Raw genomic sequence first — 23,103 nt, forward strand, 5'->3', positions numbered from 1 at the left:
ACACAGACATTAAGTTACACTTCATGTGGAGTCTTACGTTGCCATGTTATCGTATCCACTGGTAACTTTAACATCCTTATATATAAGACTAAATAATGTAAACTAAATTCTAACATATAACTTTTACCGGGTTTTTACCCAGATATTTAGTGGCTCAAAACATGTACATCTAGTAGGTATTAACCACATTTTGTATTGGTCCTTGGTCAACCTTGGTCAAAATTTAAATTTCATGTTCTTTTTAATTAAAGTGGTTATACACTTTTTAGGACACTAATGATGGAATATGGATTCCGAAAACGTTTTGTCTTCATGACATAGCCCGTTTGGGTTTTTTAATTTAAATACCTTTTATAAAGGATTTTAAACAAAAATTTTTTGTGATTCATGGTATACAGCCAGCTACAGGAACTGAGTTTCCTTGTGGATTTGATATTACCGAAATTATCTTCCAGATTCAACAGTTGTTACTAGGTGATCTGGTATATTTTAAATCAATCGACAGTATTGTTAATGAAGACGAAGTCGTAAATTATTCAAAAGAATTCTCAAAGCCACAGCAAATCGTGACCGGGTCAGCTAGTTATATTATATAACTATAATAAGAAATTAGGAAACAATGAAATATCATTTAATACATTCAAAATTTAATTTTTAAAATTTTAAATATCCTTGACATATCACCAATAAATTAATCATTTCAATTTTCCCAATTAATCAAATACCAGAAGGTTAACGATGTGGTACTGAAATTTTTACGCATATGAAGAAATCAACACTCAAAACTGATTACCTAGTAATTGAAAATATTTCGAAATCCATGTAAATGTCCGATTCTTATAATGCAAAATATAAACAATTAATACGTCATTCTTACACGTTAAACCAGTAAATATTAGCAAAGAAATTCTAGTCTTTTATGTTGGCTAATAGACACAACGAATTTCAATTATATTTACATATTTTTTTGTCTGGGACGTTTCGAATACCAAACCAGAAATCGTGCCGAAAAATTGGTAAAACAAAAATTATAAAAATTCTTGAAAAAATTGTTTTTTGTCCATTTTTAATTTTGAACTGTGTTGTTCTAAGATGCTATTTTGTGAACGCTGAATTTGTTTGGACCTTATTTAAAACTGCGACTCCTGTTTTGTTCTGTATTTTTGTAAACTATATAAAATATATGCTGTATAAATACTTCTATTAAAATTTTTATTAAAATTTTCGGCAAAATCTCAGAAAGTATCGTATTTATGACATAAATAAATATAAATAAAATTATTTTTAATTAAATTGTCCACCAAAGTAATAAAAAAAATTACAGCGCGTTTTGATAAAAAGTCGTAAAATTCCTTGATGTTTCTGAAAATCTGGTCTGTAAAATTTGAAAAATCTGCAAAACATTCGTCTAAAGGAATGATTGGGATATGTGTTTTTTATTTTTGCATAATAATTTTGTAATCTGACAAAATCAATAAAATACTGCTTTAAATGAAAAAAAATTTTTTTTAAACCAGACTTGATATCATCATCATTCTCTTTACCTTTATACCTATGCTAGATCTGCTTCCCTAATTAAGTTTCTTCACATTCTCCTATCTTGGGCCATAACCACATGTTCTGCCCAAGCGTCACCTCCAGGTCTTCCTCTTCTACTTCTTTCAAGAATATTCACATCAGCAATTGTTAGTATTGGTTTATTAGTGTTTCGACGTTGAAAAATAGATTTCCCCTAATATACTTGTTCTCAACATTCTTTTTTGTCACTCCCCTCAGCTAAGCATTATCTTTTCCTCCACATGCATTTATTGTTTCTGTTTACTTTTAACTGCCAAAAATTCAGTTCCGTGCAGATCTTAGGCATTTAAAACTATTACTTTTTACAAAAATTTTACCATCGAGTGCAATGTGGACATAATAAAAAGTAACTTATCTTTAGAATTAGCAAAATTTAATTTGTATACATTTCTTAAAATTTCCGTATTTTTATGAGAAATATATGCCGCTTTTTAAGACATTGAACTGAACTGTAAAGCTGACCCCACCCGTTACCCCCTCACCCCCGAGCCTCTAATATTTCCAGTTCTATGAAAATGCGCCTAGAGTTTATTGTAAATTTTTAAAACAAATGAATACAAAAGGTTCACTTTCTTGTAACTTATTAGTTGAGGTTTCGTCGATGGTATATCACATTGATAACCGGGGATATTTTATTATTTATTTTTACACGCGTATTTCTTATACCTAAATTATATATTATTAAGGTAGATTTTGAAAGATAAGTATTGATTATTTTCGTAAATTTATTTGTTTAGTACTCACACGTTTATTTATAATATTTCTATTAACTCTATAAACGTAAAACCAAAATATAAAACCCTTATTAACTATACACATAAATATTGTACTGGGCGGTACAATCTATCTGTACATCTATACAGGGTAGAGGTGGTTCTAGAAATAAAACTTAAAGGGTGCAGGGAATAAAGGCGCAATGTCACTATTAGTACATTTTTTAGAAAACTGCATTTTCTATTTTTTTATTTTGTAATATGTAACTTGTATGATCTTAAACAACGCGCTATGGAAAGATCAATATTAGGTATTGCTATCAGAGATAAAGTACCAAACCTAGAAATAAGAAGAAGAACAGGAGTCACAGATGCAGTTGAAAAAATAGACATGGCTAAATGGGCTTGGGCCGGACATGTTGCCAGATTAACGGATGATAGATGGACCAGAAAGATTCTGGAATGGCGACCAAGGCAAGAGGCATATCGAAGCAGAGGACGACCACCGACTAGATGGACGCATGATATCAAGCGCATCACCACTAACTGGATGCAAGAAGCTCAAGATAGAAATAGGTGGAAAATTTTACGGGAGGCCTACGTTCAGCAGTGGACAAATATAAGCTAATTGATGATTGATGATGATGATCTTAAACTCCTTTTTTTTAAACAGGTTGCTAAACAATTTAGTAAAATATGTTATATAACAGTATAAGCGTTAATTATATTAATTTAATAAAAAATATTTTAAATTAATAACAAAAAAAATGTTACTGCTAGCGCACAAAAATAAGTTAAACAAGGAATTTATTATCTTTCATTATAATTAAAAAACAATATACTTAAGAAGAATACTTATTTACTGATGTGGTAAAGATTCAAAGTACTGCTGAGCTTCTTTGGAACAAAATGCACTAAGGGACACTACATCTTCAAATTTTTCTCTAGAAAGAGGTAGCAGCTGCTGATGAGATGCTAAAGGTAACTGGAGTATCATTGGTTTTTTGACCTTTGGAATCACTGTATTTGAAACGAAATTTCCATAGTACGTTGGACGATGAAAAATCAAATGGGGAGATTCTTGTTCAATTTTCAAAACTTTTATAGGTCTTGTTTGAAATGGACATTTTTTAAAGAATTTGTTATCAAAATACTCAGTCCAGGATTTCAGCATATTTTGGTCAATTTCAATCACATCAAAAGGAAACGGTTTTTTTCTTGAATTCCGGAAAACTTCAGCCCATTCCTCTGGCAATTCAACTCTTGATTTTTGATTTATAATCCCCATATTTTTATCTGTTTCCATGTATGAATGCCCTCTCATTGGAAAAATCATATGTATGGTCTTAAGTCTTTTCTCTATGTGAATAAAATGATACAGAAATCTTGCAACTGTATAGTTTTTATTTTGGCCCCCATAAGAATCTGCGAATATAAACAACTCTTTAACTGAACGATCAAGCAAATTATGGACGAAATGGTGAAGGAAAGAACACACACCGTCTGCGCCTTTTTTCCTATTGTCTGTGGGTATGTATAAAAAACATTTTTATTGGAGGCTAGTACGTGTATTTTGAACGTAAATACAAATAATTGTCTTTTGTAATAGACATCATTTGGGATGAGCTTAAACGAAGGGTCCGGGACAGAAATCATGCACCAAGGAGCATAATAGAATTGAGAGCTGCGCTTAATGATGAATGGGAAGCAATGGAGGCATTTAGAAATTTATCAAAGAATTTATTAGAAAAGTCATCTGATTAATGTGAAATCGATTGGAAAGTATAATTAGGAGTAGGGGTGGTAATATAAAATACTGAAAAATTAATAAATTCATTTTGTAATTGATGATTTCTCTGTTCATAACGTCTTTATTGCGTTAGCTTCAATCATGAATATTTAGGAAACTCTGTTTGTATTGTATGTTTTTTTTATAATTCATCTTCCAAATAATGCAATAGCAGTTTATGTAAGTTCAATAATAAAGTTATTGTTTGCATAATATATTTTTTTATTTTCATATTTCTTACATTGAAACAGAAGGTGTAATCTAAAATATCGCTTTTTAGTCGATTATTTTGCACTGAAGTGTATATATATATATACATTACTATTGTAGTGATCCTTTCCCAAGTTAACATGCTCCTTTTCTAACTTGGCTGCACCGTACTGAAGACAAATGTATGATATAAATATTAAAAGGTTTATACTACAGGCTTAAAAGCTCCATCAGGTAACATCTATCTGACATCTACTAATAACTAATAACACTTATTGGTAGTGAACATGGTTTTCTTCCTGACGGACTCACTGGATGCTGAGAAATTTGAAACCTGGTTTTCATTTATACTGACAAAAATTGAACCTGGTTTAATAATCATTTTAATATTGCTTTCTACCATCAAATAGATGAGCTTTCAAAAGCAAGTTGACAAAAAGCAATAATAAGTGAATGACTAAATAGGAAAGAAATTAGGTATGGCAAGTCTACGGTTAAGCCATATTTACTAAATATTACAGGACAACATAAACAAAAATATCAGAAATATATTGTTGATGGAATGGCTCATAACCATGGGGTTTTTGTTCACAAAACACCAGCATACCATTGTGAACTTAATTCTATTAAGCTAATCTGGGCACAAGTAAAAAAGAGGTAGCAAGTTGAAATACTACTTTTAAGTTATGTGATGTTAAAGTGCTTTTCCACAAAGCCATAAATAACGTTACCTCAGATCTGGCAAAAGTGCACCTTTCACACGTAGAAAGAAGAAGATATGTAATTTAGACATAAAGGCAGATACCAATAGGGAACCCATTGTCGTTTAACTTTGTGTAGATAGCGATGACTCAGACACTTCTGATGTTGAGTAAATGTAACTTAGGTAAAATTGATTAACCATCCAGTTTGAAAAGTACTTTCGTGAGTTTTCACCAAGAACTTAAGACGAAATTTGATGGTGTTATTGATATATTTGTGAACATATATGTATTATTTGATGATGCAGTTTAATTTTATATGAAACTGAAAGTGATAATATACCTAGTAATTCATTTACATGTAATAATATAAAAATAAATTTTTGGTAGTCTATTTTAAAAATATTTTTAACGTACTTACAAAGTTGTGTATTAATATTAATAAAATTGCTATAATTGTATTTTTCCAAAAACCTCGACGACTGAAATTGGTAGCCATGTTCTTATGGAAGATCGGGAGAAACAAGTGTAAAAGCTGGTGAGACGAAGAATGTACTTATCAAGATGTCTACTACAACCGTAAATAAATTATTATCCAGTTTTGATGTTTTTTTAAAAAAATGTGGTAACTAAAAAATAAGCAAATTAATAATTGAATTTTTGTTAAAATGTTTGTTTGTTTTAATAGTTTTAACTTGATTTCTATAGTAGTACTTCTTTATTGTATTATTTTGCATTTTAAAATAAATATTTGTACCTTATAAACATGCGTATTAATAGAAACTACACATTGTTTAACTTTTTCGCAAATATTAAAATCATTGCCTTAAGGGCTTGAATATTTAGATTTAGGAACAAACTAAGAAGCATTTTGAATACATTCCTTCAATCTCAACTACCCGGTTTCTCCTAGTCATTTTTGTTTTACACCCATATATTGGAGATATGTTTTAATTTTACATTACCATTTTTTGATGCTTAAAGAGTTTTTTGATTTTCCGTGAATAAATTTCAAAAAATTGTTTTTTGTCACTTAATTTTACTTTGTTTTTTAATCAATTTTAAAGTCATATTTAATAATCACACACATATATTATTGGCATAATTGCTGTAGATTCTTTACCAGGCAGCACACTAATACGGATTTTATAATTTTAGCATTTAGTTTACCATGTACTTTAAGACCTGAAGATGCATAGCAAATTATAGTATGCGAAACCGGTCGTTGGTAGTAGAAGAAATTTATTGTGAGAAGGTCTTATTCTTATTTCTTTTTACCTATTTAAAATGGACTCACATAGGCAAAAAATAAAATATTAGGCAAAAAATAAAATAAAAAATATTTTCGATTCTAAAATTTTTTAGCTACAGCATAAAAAAATAAAATCATAAACAAGCCTTCGAAAATATCTCTACATAACTCTAAAATGTAAGGTTTGACTCACTGCAACTAACGGATCCGGCGTGGACGATAACAAAATATCTGAAATTATATAAAAAAATACTAATAAACCAATAAAAGTTCTGTTATAAATAAACAAGTATTGTCATAAATATTTATGCTGTATAATAAACGTCAAATATAAAATATTTTTAATTATAATTGTAGTTTAATCTCATAAAATATAGTAGTTAAATGTAAAAATTCGCAGATAAAGGAAGATATTTCCAGAACCATATATTACACTTATAATCAATATAACTGAAATTTCTCAAAAACTATTACTTTTCGGTATTGTGAATATTTAAGAGATATGTAAAATAACGAAACAACGTTTTAACGGTAATATAAATACAGGATGTTCCATTTACGAAAATGGCGAAAATCATATATTTGCAGTTTTACTTTTTATGTATACGAATTATGTATTAAAAAATAAGTACAGTGATACTTGTCCATAACGGACGCCAACGGGGAAAATAATTGTCCATTGTGTAGAGTTGTCCTTTGAGTAGAATTTTCGCTTAATCAATTGAAACAAAAAAGAGATTTCGATTTGTTTGATCTCTATACATTTTCGTACATATTTGCATAAGCATATACCTACAAAAATAAAACAAATAAAATTTAGTATATATATATATATATTGATTATATATTTATATATATATATATTAAAAAAAAAAAAAATATATATATATATATATATATATATATATATATATATATATATATTAAATTTCTAATATACAAAAAATAAGGTAGCAGGTATATCGTAAATTAATATTGACTTAAATGAATTGCAGAATATAGCTGTAGATGCTGCTAAGCTGATTCGTATCTGGTTAGTAATTTATTACATTTTTTGTTTTAATAATATAACACATTTCCATAAACAGCCCCTTTTTATAATTAGTTGCTGTTTGTAGGATTTTAACATTGGTATAGTCAAATTTGTGACCTGTATTGATGGAGTGTTCGACAATTTGTATATATATATATATATATATATATATATATATATATATATATATATATATATATATATTGTTATGATGTTTTATTTGTGAATGATGAGCAATGAGTGTTTTTAATAATATATATAGGGTTTTTATCGCGGTTTTCAAAGAATTAGTTGGTAAGCACTTTTTGAAATTATCTTTATTATATCTATTATGAAACACACATATATATCTAACATAACCAATGTAAAATTTAAAATAAACTATCTTTAAATTAAAATTCTTATGAAACTAATTAAATTATATAGATAATGTAAATTTTAAACAAACTATCTTTAAAATTGAAATTCTTATGATACTAACTAAATTATATTAACAAAATTTTGTACCTTTCTTTCACTGAATGCCTAAATGAAAATGTTCTCCAAAATAAAGATTTTAATCACCACTCAATGTCTTCGTTCTCAGCCTCGGTTATCCTTGTTTTTGTGAAATTACTTTTTCCAATTATCAGATTCCACCAATTTAAAATAGTTTTGTTCTTAACAGCATTTATTTTTATTCTTCTTTTTAATACACCAATATCCAATCACCAAATATTATATAATTTTAATTTTCAATTGATACTTTCTTCCATTATCCAATTACCATTTTTACATAACATAATTTTTAATCTTCAATAATATTATCTTTATACTTTTTGTTAATCTTCATTGAACTTATTATATTGAACATCTGGACCTTCTGACTGACTATCTTGAACTTACTAAACAATTGACTTCACTAACTAAATGTGTCTGTCTTCTAACTAACTTTCTTACTAACTGACTGGCCTCATAGTAACTGTAACTCAACTTTGAATCCAAATCACCGGGTATTTATATCTTTTTTCATGTTCCAGACTCATCTGGCAAGAAATCATATTCGAATTGTTCTATATGATTGTTCTCGAAAAAGAATATGTTCTGGTTATGTCCATTTCACAGACATAACCATATTCGAGAACGTTCTAGCGTAAACAAAGGTTAAATTCTGTATTCTAGAGAAATCTTTACTTTTCTATCGAGAATTTTATCGACATTTAGGCTTTTCAGATCAGAATATAAACTTAAATCAGTAACTTAAACACTCTAATTTAATAAACTACACATTTTAAACAACATATTATTATAACCCCACTTATATTCGTAATTATTAATTTCTGTAACTTATGACACTTATTCAAAGTAGGTATATCTGGTTGCCTATGCACATGGCTCACTTAAATATATTTACAATATTATAATTATTAAAATAAAACTTTATTACACTTATTATATGCTAATTTCTTAAGAATACCCTCATATAAATAATTTTTATAAAATTCTCTAGTATATAACTTATTAAAATAACCAAATACTTTTTATCTAATCATCTAATCACAACACCAATCATCTCAATATATATATATATATATATATATATATATATATACAAATTTATAAAAAATTATAAAAAAATGTTTACGATACCCCAAAGTACCTTTTTTATGAAAATGCATCCAGTTGATTATTTATATAACAAAACTGTCAAAATGACAATATATGAAAAATTCCGTTAAGATCTCATATATATTAAAATTTGAAATTTGGTTAAGTAAATGGATAAAATAGCAACAGAAAATCTCATTTTGTTACAGTTTTTATGAATAATACGACTTTTGATCCAAAATACAACAACAATGATGATAATTTTGATGAAAAATGTGAAACATTCAATTTTTTAGATAATGCTCCCCTCGATGTCTGGGAAACTGATTTTAATCAACGATGGAACTATAAATCTAATTAATATAATATAACTCAATGGTTACTGGCAAAAGCCATTGTACGACAACACTTGCCCCTTACCAACCCGACCTGAGGCAGCGTGGTAAGGTATGCCTCTCGACCCCTTATGAATAAAGGAAAAAGAAAGCCACGGCCCTCATTCTCCGTAGGCCCAACTGACCCCGAGATGGGTAGTTCTCGGGAACCAATCAGGAGGGCAGAGGGTGCTAAGAATCTGCGGAGTCTAAACCACTACCCAGCCAGATCAACAACACTATACGTAGCGACCTATAACTGCAGGTCGTTAGCGAACCAGGCAAGACTCATAGAGTTAGAAAATGAAGCAGTCAATATTAAATGGGATGTCATCGGAATAAGCGAAGTAAGACAAAAGGACGAAGAGTTAATAGAACTTGAATCGGGCAACATCCTCTATCACAAAGGAACAAAAAATGGACGAACAAGTGGAGTGGGGTTCCTAATTAATAAGAAATGGAAGGATAGAATAGTCGACGTAGCAAGCACCTCAGACAGAGTAGCTAGTCTAAGTCTAAGACTATCCAGAAGATACACCATCCAAATTGTGCAAGTATATGCACCAACCATATCCCACTCCGATGAGGAAATAGAGGAATTCTACAATGAAATAACTGAGGTGCTTAACAAGAACAAAAGCCAATTTAAGTATCTAGTCGGGGACTTTAATGCCAAAGTGGGTAAACAATCAAATCAAGAACAATGTGTCGGCAACTTTGGCATTGGAGAAAGAAATGAAAGGGGAGAGAGACTGGTTCACATTACCAGAACCTCTCAATCGCCAATACCTATTTTAAGAAGAACCTCAATAGGAAATGGACATGGTTAGCTCCCAATGCAACTACCAAGAACGAAATAGATTTCATCCTAACTAATAAGCTGAAAACCATAAAGGATGTAAGTGTGCTCAACAAATTCCGAACAGGTAGCGATCACAGACTAATTAGTCCTCGGATCGTTCTAAACACTAAACTAGAAAGAATGAAATTACTCCAGAAACCAACTGCAGGGGTAAATATCACTAACCTAAGCAACAACTCGGAACGCTATCAAAATTTAATTCAAGAAAAATTACAAGACCCAACGAATAGCACACACTTAATGGAAACAATCTTAAATTGCGCCAAAGAAGTTGGAGGATCACAAACACACAACAGCAATAGAAAACTTTCAGATGAAACAACAGCTCTCCTGAAACAACGAAGAGAAATGAAAATTAACTCCAATATTAATAGAATTGAATATACCGAACTGTGCAAAGTAATACGGAAAAAGATCGCAGAAGATATAAAAACTTACAATGAACGAATTGTACAAAATACAATCAAAAACCGTAAAAGCTATAGGAAAACCAAGAGTAAGTTGGCAATCGGTAGAAAGCAAATAATAGCATTGGGAAACAACAACGGAAGGATCACAAATAGGAATGAAATAATAAAACATGTAACCGAATTCTACGAGGGTCTATATAAAGCTCCGGAAGCACAAGAAATAGGCGAAGAAGAAATTGCGGTTCAAGAAGATGTACCAGATGTTCTCGTGGATGAGGTAAAGGCAGCTCTTAAGAGCATGAAGAACGGCAAGGCAGCCGGTAATGACGGTGTTACAGCCGAACTTCTAAAGATTGCTGGTAAAATAACTTGGAAAATCCTAGCAAAAATATACACAGACTGCCTAAAATCGAGACATATTCCAAAAAAGTGGAATTCAGCCAACATAATCCTTATTCACAAGAAAGGTAGCAAGGAAGACATTAGAAATTATAGACAGATCAGCTTGCTACCTGTGATATACAAGGTATTCACCAAAATCATTAACAACAGAATACAGAACACACTTGACGCTGCACAACCCCGAGAGCAAGCAGGCTTTAGAAGTGGCTTCAGCACAATGGATCATATTCAAACATTAAGGGAAGTAATGAGCAGAACAAAAGAATATGATCTACCACTGGCGCTAGCATTCATAGACTTCGAGAAGGCATTTGACTCCGTATACCCAAGAGCAGTCATAGAAGCTCTTGTCGACCAAGGAGTAGATAAACCATATGTCGAAACGCTAGCAAATATATACAAAGAGGCCACAGCTAGAGTAAGCATATATGAAAATACCCCAGAATTTCCCACTCAGAAAGGAGTCCGACAAGGAGACACCATATCCCCTAAGCTCTTCACTGCAACCTTAGAAAATATCTTCCGGAAATTAGACTGGAACAACCAAGGTCTATGTATAGATGAAAAATACCTTAACCATCTTAGATTCGCTGATGACATCATTCTAATTGCTAGAAGTCCTGAAGAATTACAACTGCAAATTACTGACCTTAATACAGCCAGCAACGAAGTAGGCCTAAAAATGAACCTAGCAAAGACTAAAATAATGTGCAATGATCTGATCGCCAACGTGGAAATAAAAATTAATGAAACCTCGCTAGAAGTAGTAGATGAATACATATACCTGGGACAGCTCATACATAAATCGGGATCACTACTTCCGGAAATCAACAGACGAATAAAACAAGCGTGGTCAGCATTCGGACGAAATTCCATAGTCTTCAAGTCCAAAATGCCACTATACCTCAAGAAGAGAGTATTTGATCAATGCATATTACCCGTGTTGACATATGGATGTGAAACTTGGATATTAAAGAGAGAAATAACGTCGAAACTCCAAGTAACTCAAAGAGCAATGGAAAGATGTATGCTAGGATAACAAAGAGGGATCGTAAAAGAATTGAATGGATACGGAGGCAAACCCAGGTGACTGATGTAATCCAAAGAATAAAATACCTGAAATGGCAATGGGCAGGACATATGGCAAGAAGAACAGATAACAGATGGACCACTAGAACAACTATGTGGTACCCCAGGAACGCTAAGAGGCCAAAGGGGCGCCCGAATCTCAGATGGGATTATGATATTAGAAAATTAACAGGAACAACGTGGTCTCGAATAGCACAAGATAGAAAAATATGGGCGCAAATGAGCGCAAATTATTAGAACAACGTATAACTAAGACATCGTCGAATAATAATAAGAACATAGAATAACATTGAAATAAGGGAGGCTGCACCGTAATTGGAAACGGTTGATAAAGCTGCACATGATGATGATGATGATGATATACAAATATACTTTACAAAATTAAATTTATTAGGAGATTATTATTTATTGATTTTCCTTGTTGTATTGTTTTCACGCGATCTGTCTATTAACAGTCCTCGTTATTTTATGTTCGCAAAGGTATAATAAATTTCTTTTACTTTTAATGTCTCTTCGTTTCTTATCATATCTATTTGCATGTGAAATCGTATTTTTCTACTTTATTTTTCTGCTTTTTCTTAGACAATATTATATATAAGTGTTTAGAAACATATTTAAATTAAATATCTTTTCTAAAACAATGCAGTTGAGTATATCTCACGGTTATACGAAGTCTTGAACTTTTTGCAATACTTGCCTATAGCGTATAATGTTATAGGTCAATATATTAACCTATAGAAAATATAAACAATCAAGTAGATTTTCAGGTAATAATGAGAATAATTTACACGACTATTTTGGTTAATGTTGCGTTTATAGATGTCCTCATACTCATTAATCAAGTTCAAAGTACTAAATTAACCTATAGAAAATATAATTTTTGTCTATTTTTTGTGTAAACTTCTTAATGTATCAGAAATTTACATAGTCAGTATTTTAATTTTGATTAGCAGAGTTATGTGCTGTATGTGTTACAAATATAAAGAAAGAAAAACGCTTACAAACGAGAAGCTTTATTTAATTAATTTAAAACCATGGTTAGGAATATTTCATCAGATGATGAGGGTGTGTTTGTGTATGTGTGGTATTTGACCACGAACCCAAAAAGTAACTTAATCGTGCTTTAACTGTGCTATATATCTTACTTGAATGTCCTTACTAAAATTTTCCCTAAAATTTTAGTGGGTATTTAAAAGAAAACAGTAGGTAAATATTCGAAATAGTAACTTGAAATAAATTTTGTTAAAGCTGTTAAAGCTGTATAAACAGATTAGAAGCTTTCAAAATGTGGCTCTATCGCCGTATCCTAAAAATACCATGGACAGCGAAAATCACAAATATAGATGTCCTTAAAAGAATAAACCAAGACGCCAACTTTTCGAAACCATCAAGAAAAGGAAAACGGCGTATCTAGGTCACATCATGCGAAATGAAAAATACCAGTTCCTCCAACTTATAATCGAGGGTAAAATTGAAGGCAAGAGAGGAATGGGACGCAAGAAAATGTCCTGGCTCCGAAACATAAGGCAATGGACAGGGATTAACGACATACAATCTCTGATACATATTGCAAGAAATAGAGAATTAATGGAAAATGTGATCGCTAACATCCATTAGTGGATTTGCATCTAAAAAAGGAGAAGAAAGCTGTAAACTTGTACAATAAAGTATATAAACCAATGTAACTCAATAAAATAAATATTTTGTAATGCACATATAGATGTGTACCGTTTTTTTCTCGATTTTAAAGCGGCATATGACAGTGTTATAAGAGCAAGTTTTTACAACGCTATAAATGAGTTAGAAATTCATCACGATAAAAGTGACAATGGCCAAGATGCTATCAGTAGTAAAAATTCAGAACGATTCGTCAACCCCATTTGAATAACATAGCCTTCGAAAAAGTCATACGAGATGCTAATTTAGAAATTAGGGAAATTGTATTTAATAGATCGGTCCACACTTTAACATGTGCTGACGACGTGGACATTATAAAAAGTAGTGTTGTGTCAATGCCAATGTTGTGACTCCGAATACGATCGAATCCTTTCAATCGTTCGTTCGTTTCAATACTTTTCGTTGCCATTTAAAAGAAATAACGAGTAATCGATTGATTGAGCTGAATTGACTGAAAACCGGGACCATTGCTTACGATTTATATGTGTTAATCTTCATTGTCCTTCATTCGTTTATGTTAGTGCGAGTAGGTCTTAGATAGTGAATAGTTGTTAGTGTTCTGATTGGTATTGTAACTTCTGTATTGTATTTTTTGGTTAGTATATATTTTGTTCTATCAGGTAGTATATACCTATGTATCAGGTACATAGGTATTCAAAAATGATGTATTGGCTAAGTATAAAAATACAATTTTGCTTAATTTGTGTTGAAAAATTGACTGCTATACAAACTATATTTTCACGCAGTATTGTTTACATAGTCAGTCGTTAAATGCTTGGAGAAATTTAAGTCAAAGAATGTTTCTTTTTTAAATCTATTGTTGCAATATCAAATAGAAATATTAACAAGGGTCTGTTTTTCGTTAAATGCATGATTGATTTAATCTTGGTTAAGTCTTCTGTAATCTATAGGTACTGCAAATTTGAGAATATTCTAAATTAAAACCTACGGTACATATACTTATTAGAAGAGTAACAAAAATGCTAAACAGTAGTAATCTTTTTATCAATATCTAGGGGACCTCTGTGTACATTTCTTTTTACTTGCTACGATACTATCATGGTGTTGGTTTTAACATGCGGCTCATTCAGCCGCATGCCATATATCGGTCTTCATCGCAAATGAGGAGCGACCAAGGACCGAAAATACAGCATAGACACAAATTTGTTCCTTATGCTGTGCCGAAAGTAATAAGTGTGTTTGCTGTGGGATTTTGTTTTGGTTCGATCGGCACCGTCGGCGGTCGATCAATCGATTTTTGTCACCTCACAATCGGTCGTTATGAACTAGCGGGATTCGGTCGGTCGATACTTTGAAGTGATTGAATCAAAACGAACGACTCAATCGCGATTGATACAACACTAATAACAAGAATCAGCGCGAGGTCCACGGTAAGTAACAGAGCTAGTAGCAGCAGCAGAACAAATGGAATTACATATAAATCAAAATAAATTCAAATGTATGCCGACTAACACAAACACAGGAGCTGAAAATGTTGATGCAGATCTAATTGTCAATGAACAAAACTTTGAAGCAGTCAAAGAGTTTATATATCTGGGGACATATCAAGGGAATTATAATTACAAACAGGTGTTATCATGGTCTAACAAAGTACTTAGCTTACAAAAGTCTATCTCGAAAAACTTTTATAAGACTTGTATAATAACTGTATAAGATGAATCCTCTCTACCAATTTTTTAAAGAAAGGTACTACGTGAGATATTCGGATCATGCTGTGAAAACGAAATATGCAAGAGTAGATATACCTTTGCACTGCAGAATACCTACAAGCATAAGTTTGGTGGAAATGACATTAGAACTTTAATCAAGCAAAATCGTCTGCAGTGGGCAGGACATGTATCCCGGACCCCGGAATCAAACATGATAAAAATATTTTAACAGCGCAACCCGTGGGAATGAGAAGTGAGGGTAGGCCAAAGCTGAGGTGGATAGAAGGGGTAACACAAGAAGCTGAGAATATATTTGTTATATATGTTATATAAGGCACGGAGCAGAATGGCACAGAAATTATACTTTAAGAGATGTAGCACCATGATGATAATGATGAGGATGCTATAATACCAACTGGCGCTAATAACCACATAGGAGGATGCGCCTCATAGCATATTTTTGGAAACAATTTGTGCCACGGTGCATTTGTAATGACGCAAAGGACTTTTGATTGAAATCTCTCCAAAATATCTACATTAGACCTGGACGCTGATTCCCACAACTTGATCTCATAACTCCATACTGTTTTATGACTGATTTATACACTAAGACCTTGTTATGTAGAGATAGTTGTAATATTTTACCTAGTAACCAGTTAAGTCTGCTAAGCTTAAGTTATTGTTTTCTTTTCATGAATATACACTTCTTCCATGTTAACCGCCTGTCGAGATACATATCCAGGTATTTGACATGAGTTTTTTGTTGTAAGTCTTGGTTATTTAACAAACTTGCTGAGCATTATGGATTGACTTGCTCTCATTTAGTTTTATTCTCCACTGCCTCAACCAAATTTGTGTTTTGTTTAGATTCTCCTGTAGTAGCTGGGAAGAAACGTTGGGGTTTAACTGTAAAGCTAACCTTGCTTTACTGTCTGCGTACGTTGCTGTGATGGTACTATTGCTTGTAGGTAGATCAGCTGTAAATATTAGGTAAAGAACAGGTCCCAGAACACTACTCAATAGAAACCCTACTTTGATTGTGTACTGATAATACCCAGTAATACTATTTCCCAGTAAGGCATTAGTCTTACTGGGAAATATCGGTCCTAGAGGCAAGACTTAAGAAAAAGAAAATCATTTAAGGAAAGGACTTTTCTAAGTTTGTAAAGTAGACCAGTGTGCCAAACTCTATCAAAGGTTTGAGAAATATCCAAAAGGGCTGCTAAACAGTATTTCATTTCTTCTAGAGCTTCATGAATATATTTAAAGACTGTATGTATTTGCTCAGTGGTGGCATATTCTTGTTTAAATTTAAACTGGTGGTTAGGTATTGGTTGGCGTTCTCTAAGAATTGTTTGTAACCTATCCAATAGTAGTTTTTCAACAACCTTTGATATTATCGGTAGTAGACTAATAGATCTATATGATTTAATGTCTTTGGTAGGTTTATCTGCTTAGGTATTGCAATAATTTGTGCCACTTTATATGGAATGGGGGTAGTAGCCCGTTCTTAAGATTGCATTAAATATCTGTGTCAAGTGCAGAATTAACTTTTTTGAGAATTCTTTAAGGAATTTGGCTTTAATCAGGTCGCATCCAGAAGAGTTCCCCTTAGGGTTCAAATCTAATTGTATCTTCTGGTGAACTTGTTTGGTAGCGATTTTTTACAAGAATCGTGATTTTAAAAACTTTTGGGTCTCGTTCGTTATATCAAGGTTATTGTTATCTAGAGGATTCGAGTGAAACACATTCACCAGATAATTGGCAAACGCTTTGGCTTTTTCTTTGTTGCTCCTACCCCATATTCCATCACCTATTTGAATAAAGGGATGGTTAATTGAGGTAGATTTAATTACCGTGTTGCCTTCCAAAGTAAGTATCCAGTGATTTACGTTGCTGATATGATTTTCAGGTAATAATAAATAGTATTATCCTTAATATATTATTATTTATTACATAATGACGGTATTAGATTTTTTTTTCGATACAGGGCAGCGGCAAGCCGCTTATACGTATTTCGACCTCTTTAGGTCACACCAGAGCGGTATATAGCGGTTTTAACTGAAGAATAATTGGTATCATTTATTAAAAGTTGGCGTATTTTTTGTTCAAAATAATAACAAAATTATCCCCTATTTTCAAGATTCATTAAAACATAAATTAAAAATAATATATCAAATATTTCCGCCATATAAATTCCACCTGTCCAACTAATTATGCAATGTCCCCTGTAGAAGTTCATAATTGTCTCAAACCTTGGAATTTGGTGACACATGGCCCTTAAAAAAAAATTTTCGGTATCGCGTCAAGTTGTTTGCTTAGATTGCAATAAATCAGAACTTTGTTGGTCTTCAGTGGAGAACCATCTAAATGAAGCCAAATGTTCGTTTAAATTTTTTTAAATATTCATATCTACGAATATGAACATTATTTTCTGCAAAGTTTGTGTGTTTTTTGTTTTTGTTTTTTGTTTTTTCTTTTTTGGTTAAGTTAGTTTTAAATAAGGAGTAAAGTGTACAGTAGATATGATAACATCGATAACATACTACATATTGAGTTGTAAGTTATGAACTATATCTGTATTTCTTATAAACTCAATGTCATTTGTTATATTTTAGAGAACTGATGAAGCTTTAGAAATATAAAGCGAAACGTCTTCAATAAACTTATGAAGTAGTTGACTTCTTTTTTTATTTGCCAACCTGAATGACCGATTAAACCTCTGAATTCACTAGTTGAATACTTTAGAAATATAAATTGACGGTCGTAGTCTTTACAATATATATATATATATATATTCTCTTTCCAGGCAACTGAAGGCCTTCTTCTTCTTCTTCTTCTTCTTCTTCTTCTTCTTTCAATATTAGATATAAGAATAAAAAAAAATTAGGTCGTAGAATCGAAATAGTGTTGGACAATTTTCAGATAAACCTACTAAATGATAGAAGAAATACTCATTTTGACAATTGGCAAGACTATTATAATCTAGTTTTAAATAAAATGAATACATTACAAATAATATTATTGATAGTCAAATTCAAGAGTTTTCCAATGTCTTATTAAACTATTAAAAACAGCATTAAATCGATTCAGAAAATTTAAAACACTCGAAAACTAAATAGAATTCAAATACACATAAACTTAAAGATTGAGCTAAATTCATCATTCAAAAAGTAAACGAGAATCAAGGAAAAAGTTTATTTTAGAGTTAAATTCATCCACACCAATTAATAAAGAGTGGCACATGGTAAGAAAGATATCCGAGAAAAATACCTCACACCAGATTAACTCTTTAGAAAAAAAAAAACAAAAAATACACACTTCCCTCTAGAAATAGCCAATATATTATTTAGCTAGTTTTAAAAGACTCTTAAGCGATGATTCCCTTCCTCCAGATATTTTGACCAGAAAAAAGAAAGAGCTGAATTCAAAGGTATTGATATAGCGCGTGACGACCTTTTTCCTTTAAATTATTCCATAACCGTGGATGAATTAGAATACTCAATATTATGAAAAAATCTTCTCCCGGTTCTCATAACATCCCTGCAATATTTCTTCAAAAAATTCCTTCATCTGCAAAGAAATATTTGCTGGATATCTATAATAATACATGGAGACATGGCAAATTCCCAAAAACCTGAAGTTTATAAATTTTAAATAAAAGTTTAAATAAAACAATTACTTGCAGAGAAGCAAAGCGGATTCTGGAAAAATCGTTAACATTTGATAATCTTATTAGTTTTGATTTTGACATTCATGAAGCAATGGCATGTGGCCAAAAAGTATCGCAGTATTTTTTGATATAACAAAAGCATACGATACAGTTGACGACATGGTATTATTCATCGAACTTTTATTGTATGAGTTAACGGTACTTTATCTACTTTTGTATTACTTTGTTGTATTACTTGGGAATTTCCCAAGGATCTAATTGAAGCGCTTCCCTATTTGTTATTGTTATAAATAATATTATCTCCACTTGTGACATAAGCTAGACTATTTTTTAATAATTCAATCATTTTTGTTAAGGAAATAAATGATAAAACTCTCCAAGCTTATCTTCAGAAAGTAGGTACTATAGAATCTCTTCCTCTTCTTCTTCTTCGTGCGACTAGGATTACTCCTGTTTCTCTGCCTCTTATTCTGTTTCAGTCATTCTTGACTGTACATTATCTTGCCACCTTTTTGGAGTCCTTCCAACGGGTCTTCTGCTATACGGCTTGTTGTTTTTACAGACGTTCGCTAATCTATCTGATCCCATTCGGCTCTCGAATCTCGAATGGACAAATTCTACTGGTCTTCAATTATCAACAACAAAATCAAAAACTATGTTATTTTTAAAAACATAGCCATCACTCCAAAATTAAAACTATTTAATAAAGAAATAAAATATTTTGAGAAAATTTAATGGTTATGCATGACATTTGATAGATTATCCTGGAATCACCACATGATCTAAAAAGAACTTGTCAATCTGCACTTAATATTTTAAAAACTGTTGCACACAACAGGTGGGCCAATACAATCGAACCGTAGCAGGTGCCGTTTATACTCGCCCTACTGTCCTACTAGCCTTACTATCAATACAGGTAAATCCTATGAATCCTGTTAACCACTACGTAAATTCAGACCGTTTTAGGAATATTTTTACAACACATGCTAGGCTTGACCTTCCTTTTTATAAAAGGGTAAATAGAAACCTCAATGAACTTCAATTCAAATTTCCAAATACCTATTGTTTGCCAAATGACTGTTCCTCCTTAAACTGTTTTTCATCTTAACTATTAATACCAAACTGTCTATATACAAAAAAGCAGATCACCACCTCAAAGTAATATATCAACATGTCTTTCAAGAACTCAAGATATGCAGTAACCATAATCTTATATATACCGATGCCTCTAAAACTATAGAGGGAGTTGGAGCAGCATTTATGTTTAATAAAACAAAAATAATAACTAATCCTCTTAAATTAACATATATTTACACAGACGAGTTAACTGCTATCCTCAATACAATAAATTTTATGGCAATAAATAGTATCAAACACCTTGCTATGATTACAGATTATCTATGTTCTGTAACTGTCTTAAATAACTTATATCCTAGCCATTCAAGTCTACTACTTATTAAATCAGCATTAAACCAACTGCAAACTATGAACATAAATTCAACTTTGTATGGATTCCGTCACATATTAGAATTACTGGTAATGAAAAAGTAGATTCCTTGGCAAAACTAGCAGTCTCGAGTCCAGAAGCTGTAGAAACCAGACACATTCCACATTTAGATACAAAACCTATAATCCATAACTTAGTAATCAATGCTTGGCATACCAAGTGGAATCAATCTCAAACATCCAAACTACGAGAAGTAAAGCATTCGATATTACCTTGGAAATCAACCCCCAATAAGCGTTTACATTAAACTATCCTATCTCGTCTGAAAATAGGTCACACCGCTATTACCCATCAACATCTGCTGGATAGTGAATTATAACCACAGTGCTACTTATGTGATATTGTGCTCAGTGTTCGCCATATTCTACTGGAATGTCCTTTATATTCCATGGAGCTTCTTTAATATAAATAAGATATCTCACAGCAATATTAAGTGACAGAACTGATATGAAAAATTTTTCATCATATTCCATAAATGTGGTAGGTTTAGGTACTAAATAAATTCTAAAATTTTAAATTATACTATGCCAATGATTCTTTGATGTTGAAGCATAAATATGTACAAAAACAAAAACTTCTATATATATATATATATATATATATATATATATATATATATATATGTCAAATCAATAATTCTTTTAATGTCCTTAATCCGTAACCGGTGAGCTGGAGTCACGCAGACTCCTAATAATTTAGAAGTTGTAACTTTTTTTCGGTGACCTTGAATCTTGCGGGCGCTTATGAACTTTTAAGTAACTATTGGTAGTTATTGGTATTGAGTGGGTATTCAGCTAGGGTACTGTGAACACGTTCAAATTAGAAATTAGAGTCTCAGTGACTCCACGTCAGCGTTAAGGTAAATTTTGTAATTGTTATAAAATTAAAGATTTTTGTGTAAAATCTATTATTTTTAGATGGTGTTGTAAAAACAACATTTTATATTAAGTTCAGTTTATTTTTCATTTCCACAAATGTTGAATTTTATCTTATGCGACAGACTGTACCTTTTGATTGCAGGGTGTTTGTGCCATAAAATTCTTAGAAGGGCCTCCTTGGGTTAAACTGACGCCGATCGGTAGACAAGATAAGGTTTGGTTCTAGTCGAAAAGAATTGCAGATGTGATTAGTGTCTCAATTCAACAGCCGAAGGTATCGGCTGTGTGCTGGTACTTGGTACGCTATAATCTCTTACTCTAAAAAGTGCAGTGAAACGTGCATTAGTTTTCGCTAGGTTCGCGCGCCCTAAAACGCCGGTAGAATAATGAACAATGTATTAAAGCAAACTCTTTTTAATTAGTAATAGTGCTTTTGTAAATATTCTCGTTATTAAATGTGTAGTATCGATTAATTACTCTTATTTTTCTCTAAGTACAAACCCCTATAAAACCAAACACATACGGAATCAGCGCCGTGAAGTCTGCTTGCATATATCGAAGGAAACTCTTGTACAGTCCATGGTCCTAAAATATTTGGTACTGTACACCCACAGGGGAAAGTAATTTAATAAGCTTTCCCCCGAATAATTGGTGGAGATCAATCAAGGTTCCAACAGATGGATTTGGTTCCTAGTGAATCAAAAAAAGTTAATTCATTGGACAATAATTTCGAAAGTACTGTTTTAAGATGGTATAATGAGGAAGAATCTGACTTGTCTGATATAGAAGATGGATATGATATGATGGATATACAAGAACATGAATATCGACCTTCAAGTGAAAGTGATGATAATGAACAATCTTTTTCAAAAATGATGAAAATATTGATAAAAAATTAGACCAAGAGAATGAGGATGAAATTGGGAAAAAGTACTATTGTCGGAAAGATGGACAAAGGTGGGCGGTAAATGAAACTGTGAAGAATGTGCGAACTCCACAACATAATATAGTCATAACCCTACGAGGGTTAAAAGGTCTTGTTCGTACTTTAGGAGATGAAGCCACTCCAGAAGATACATGGAACTCTCTCATCTGTGAAGCTATTATAAATACTATAGTGAAGTATACAAATACTATAAATGTTGCAGAAATTCGAACAAGGTTTGCTGTAGAGACACAAACAGATTTGAAAGATACGGATAGTACTGAAATACGAGCATTTATGGGGCTACTAATATATACCGCGATACATAAATCTAATGATGAAGATATTGACGCCATGTTTAATGAAGATGGAAATGGAAGAGAGATTTTTAGGACTGGTTTGAGCGGAAAACGATTTAGTGTTTTGATAAATTGCTTGAGGTTTGATGATGCCACATCTAGGAAAGAAATACTCAAAGAAACAGCAGCGGCTCTTATTAATGACATTTTTGAAATGTTTTTTGAAAATTGTCAGGATGTATTTACCATTGGGAAAAATGCATGCACTAATGTGATACATATCAAATAAGCCATGAAAATATGGCATAAAACTGATGTTGATAACTGATGCTAAGACTCAGTTTGCTGTAATAGCTATGTATTTATTGTTATGACTCTAAAACAGGTCGAAAATAAAATAAATTTTTATTTTAAAAATACCATGAGATGATAAATATTCAAGACACTGTATAGGTTAAAAATTTATAAATATAA

At 31.7% G+C, this 23,103-nt stretch overlaps 2 protein-coding genes across 5 annotated transcripts in view; one reads left to right on the forward strand and one right to left on the reverse strand.

Moving 5' to 3' along the window:
• The window catches only part of LOC140434504 (very long chain fatty acid elongase 7-like), a 354,979-nt gene that overhangs the window by 196,209 nt on the left and 135,667 nt on the right, over nucleotides 1-23,103 (reverse strand). The window contains exon 2 of one of the 4 annotated variants that reach the window (XM_072522820.1): nucleotides 6,437-6,474. The exons of the other annotated variants lie outside the window; for them this stretch is intronic. The gene's annotated coding sequence lies outside the window, so the exon portion shown is untranslated. The remainder of the gene's footprint in view (nucleotides 1-6,436; nucleotides 6,475-23,103) is intronic. 4 annotated transcript variants of the gene reach the window in all.
• On the forward strand, nucleotides 9,390-21,631 carry LOC140433668 (uncharacterized). Its single transcript, XM_072521648.1, has 2 exons — nucleotides 9,390-9,791; nucleotides 21,548-21,631. Exons 1-2 carry the CDS (start codon nucleotides 9,390-9,392, stop codon nucleotides 21,629-21,631), a joined length of 486 nt encoding a protein of 161 aa, XP_072377749.1.

This window comes from Diabrotica undecimpunctata, chromosome 2 (assembly GCF_040954645.1).
Source record: "Diabrotica undecimpunctata isolate CICGRU chromosome 2, icDiaUnde3, whole genome shotgun sequence".
Lineage (NCBI taxonomy): Eukaryota > Metazoa > Arthropoda > Insecta > Coleoptera > Chrysomelidae > Diabrotica > Diabrotica undecimpunctata.

Excerpts from the sequence above, each read along its gene's own strand:
- LOC140433668 (XM_072521648.1), top strand. The coding sequence starts at position 9,390 with ATGGGTAGTTCTCGGGAACCAATCAGGAGGGCAGAGGGTGCTAAGAAT. Across the intron at positions 9,792-21,547 it reads ACACCATCCAAATTGTGCAA|GGTGTTTGTGCCATAAAATT; the intron begins GTATATGCACCA and ends TTTTGATTGCAG.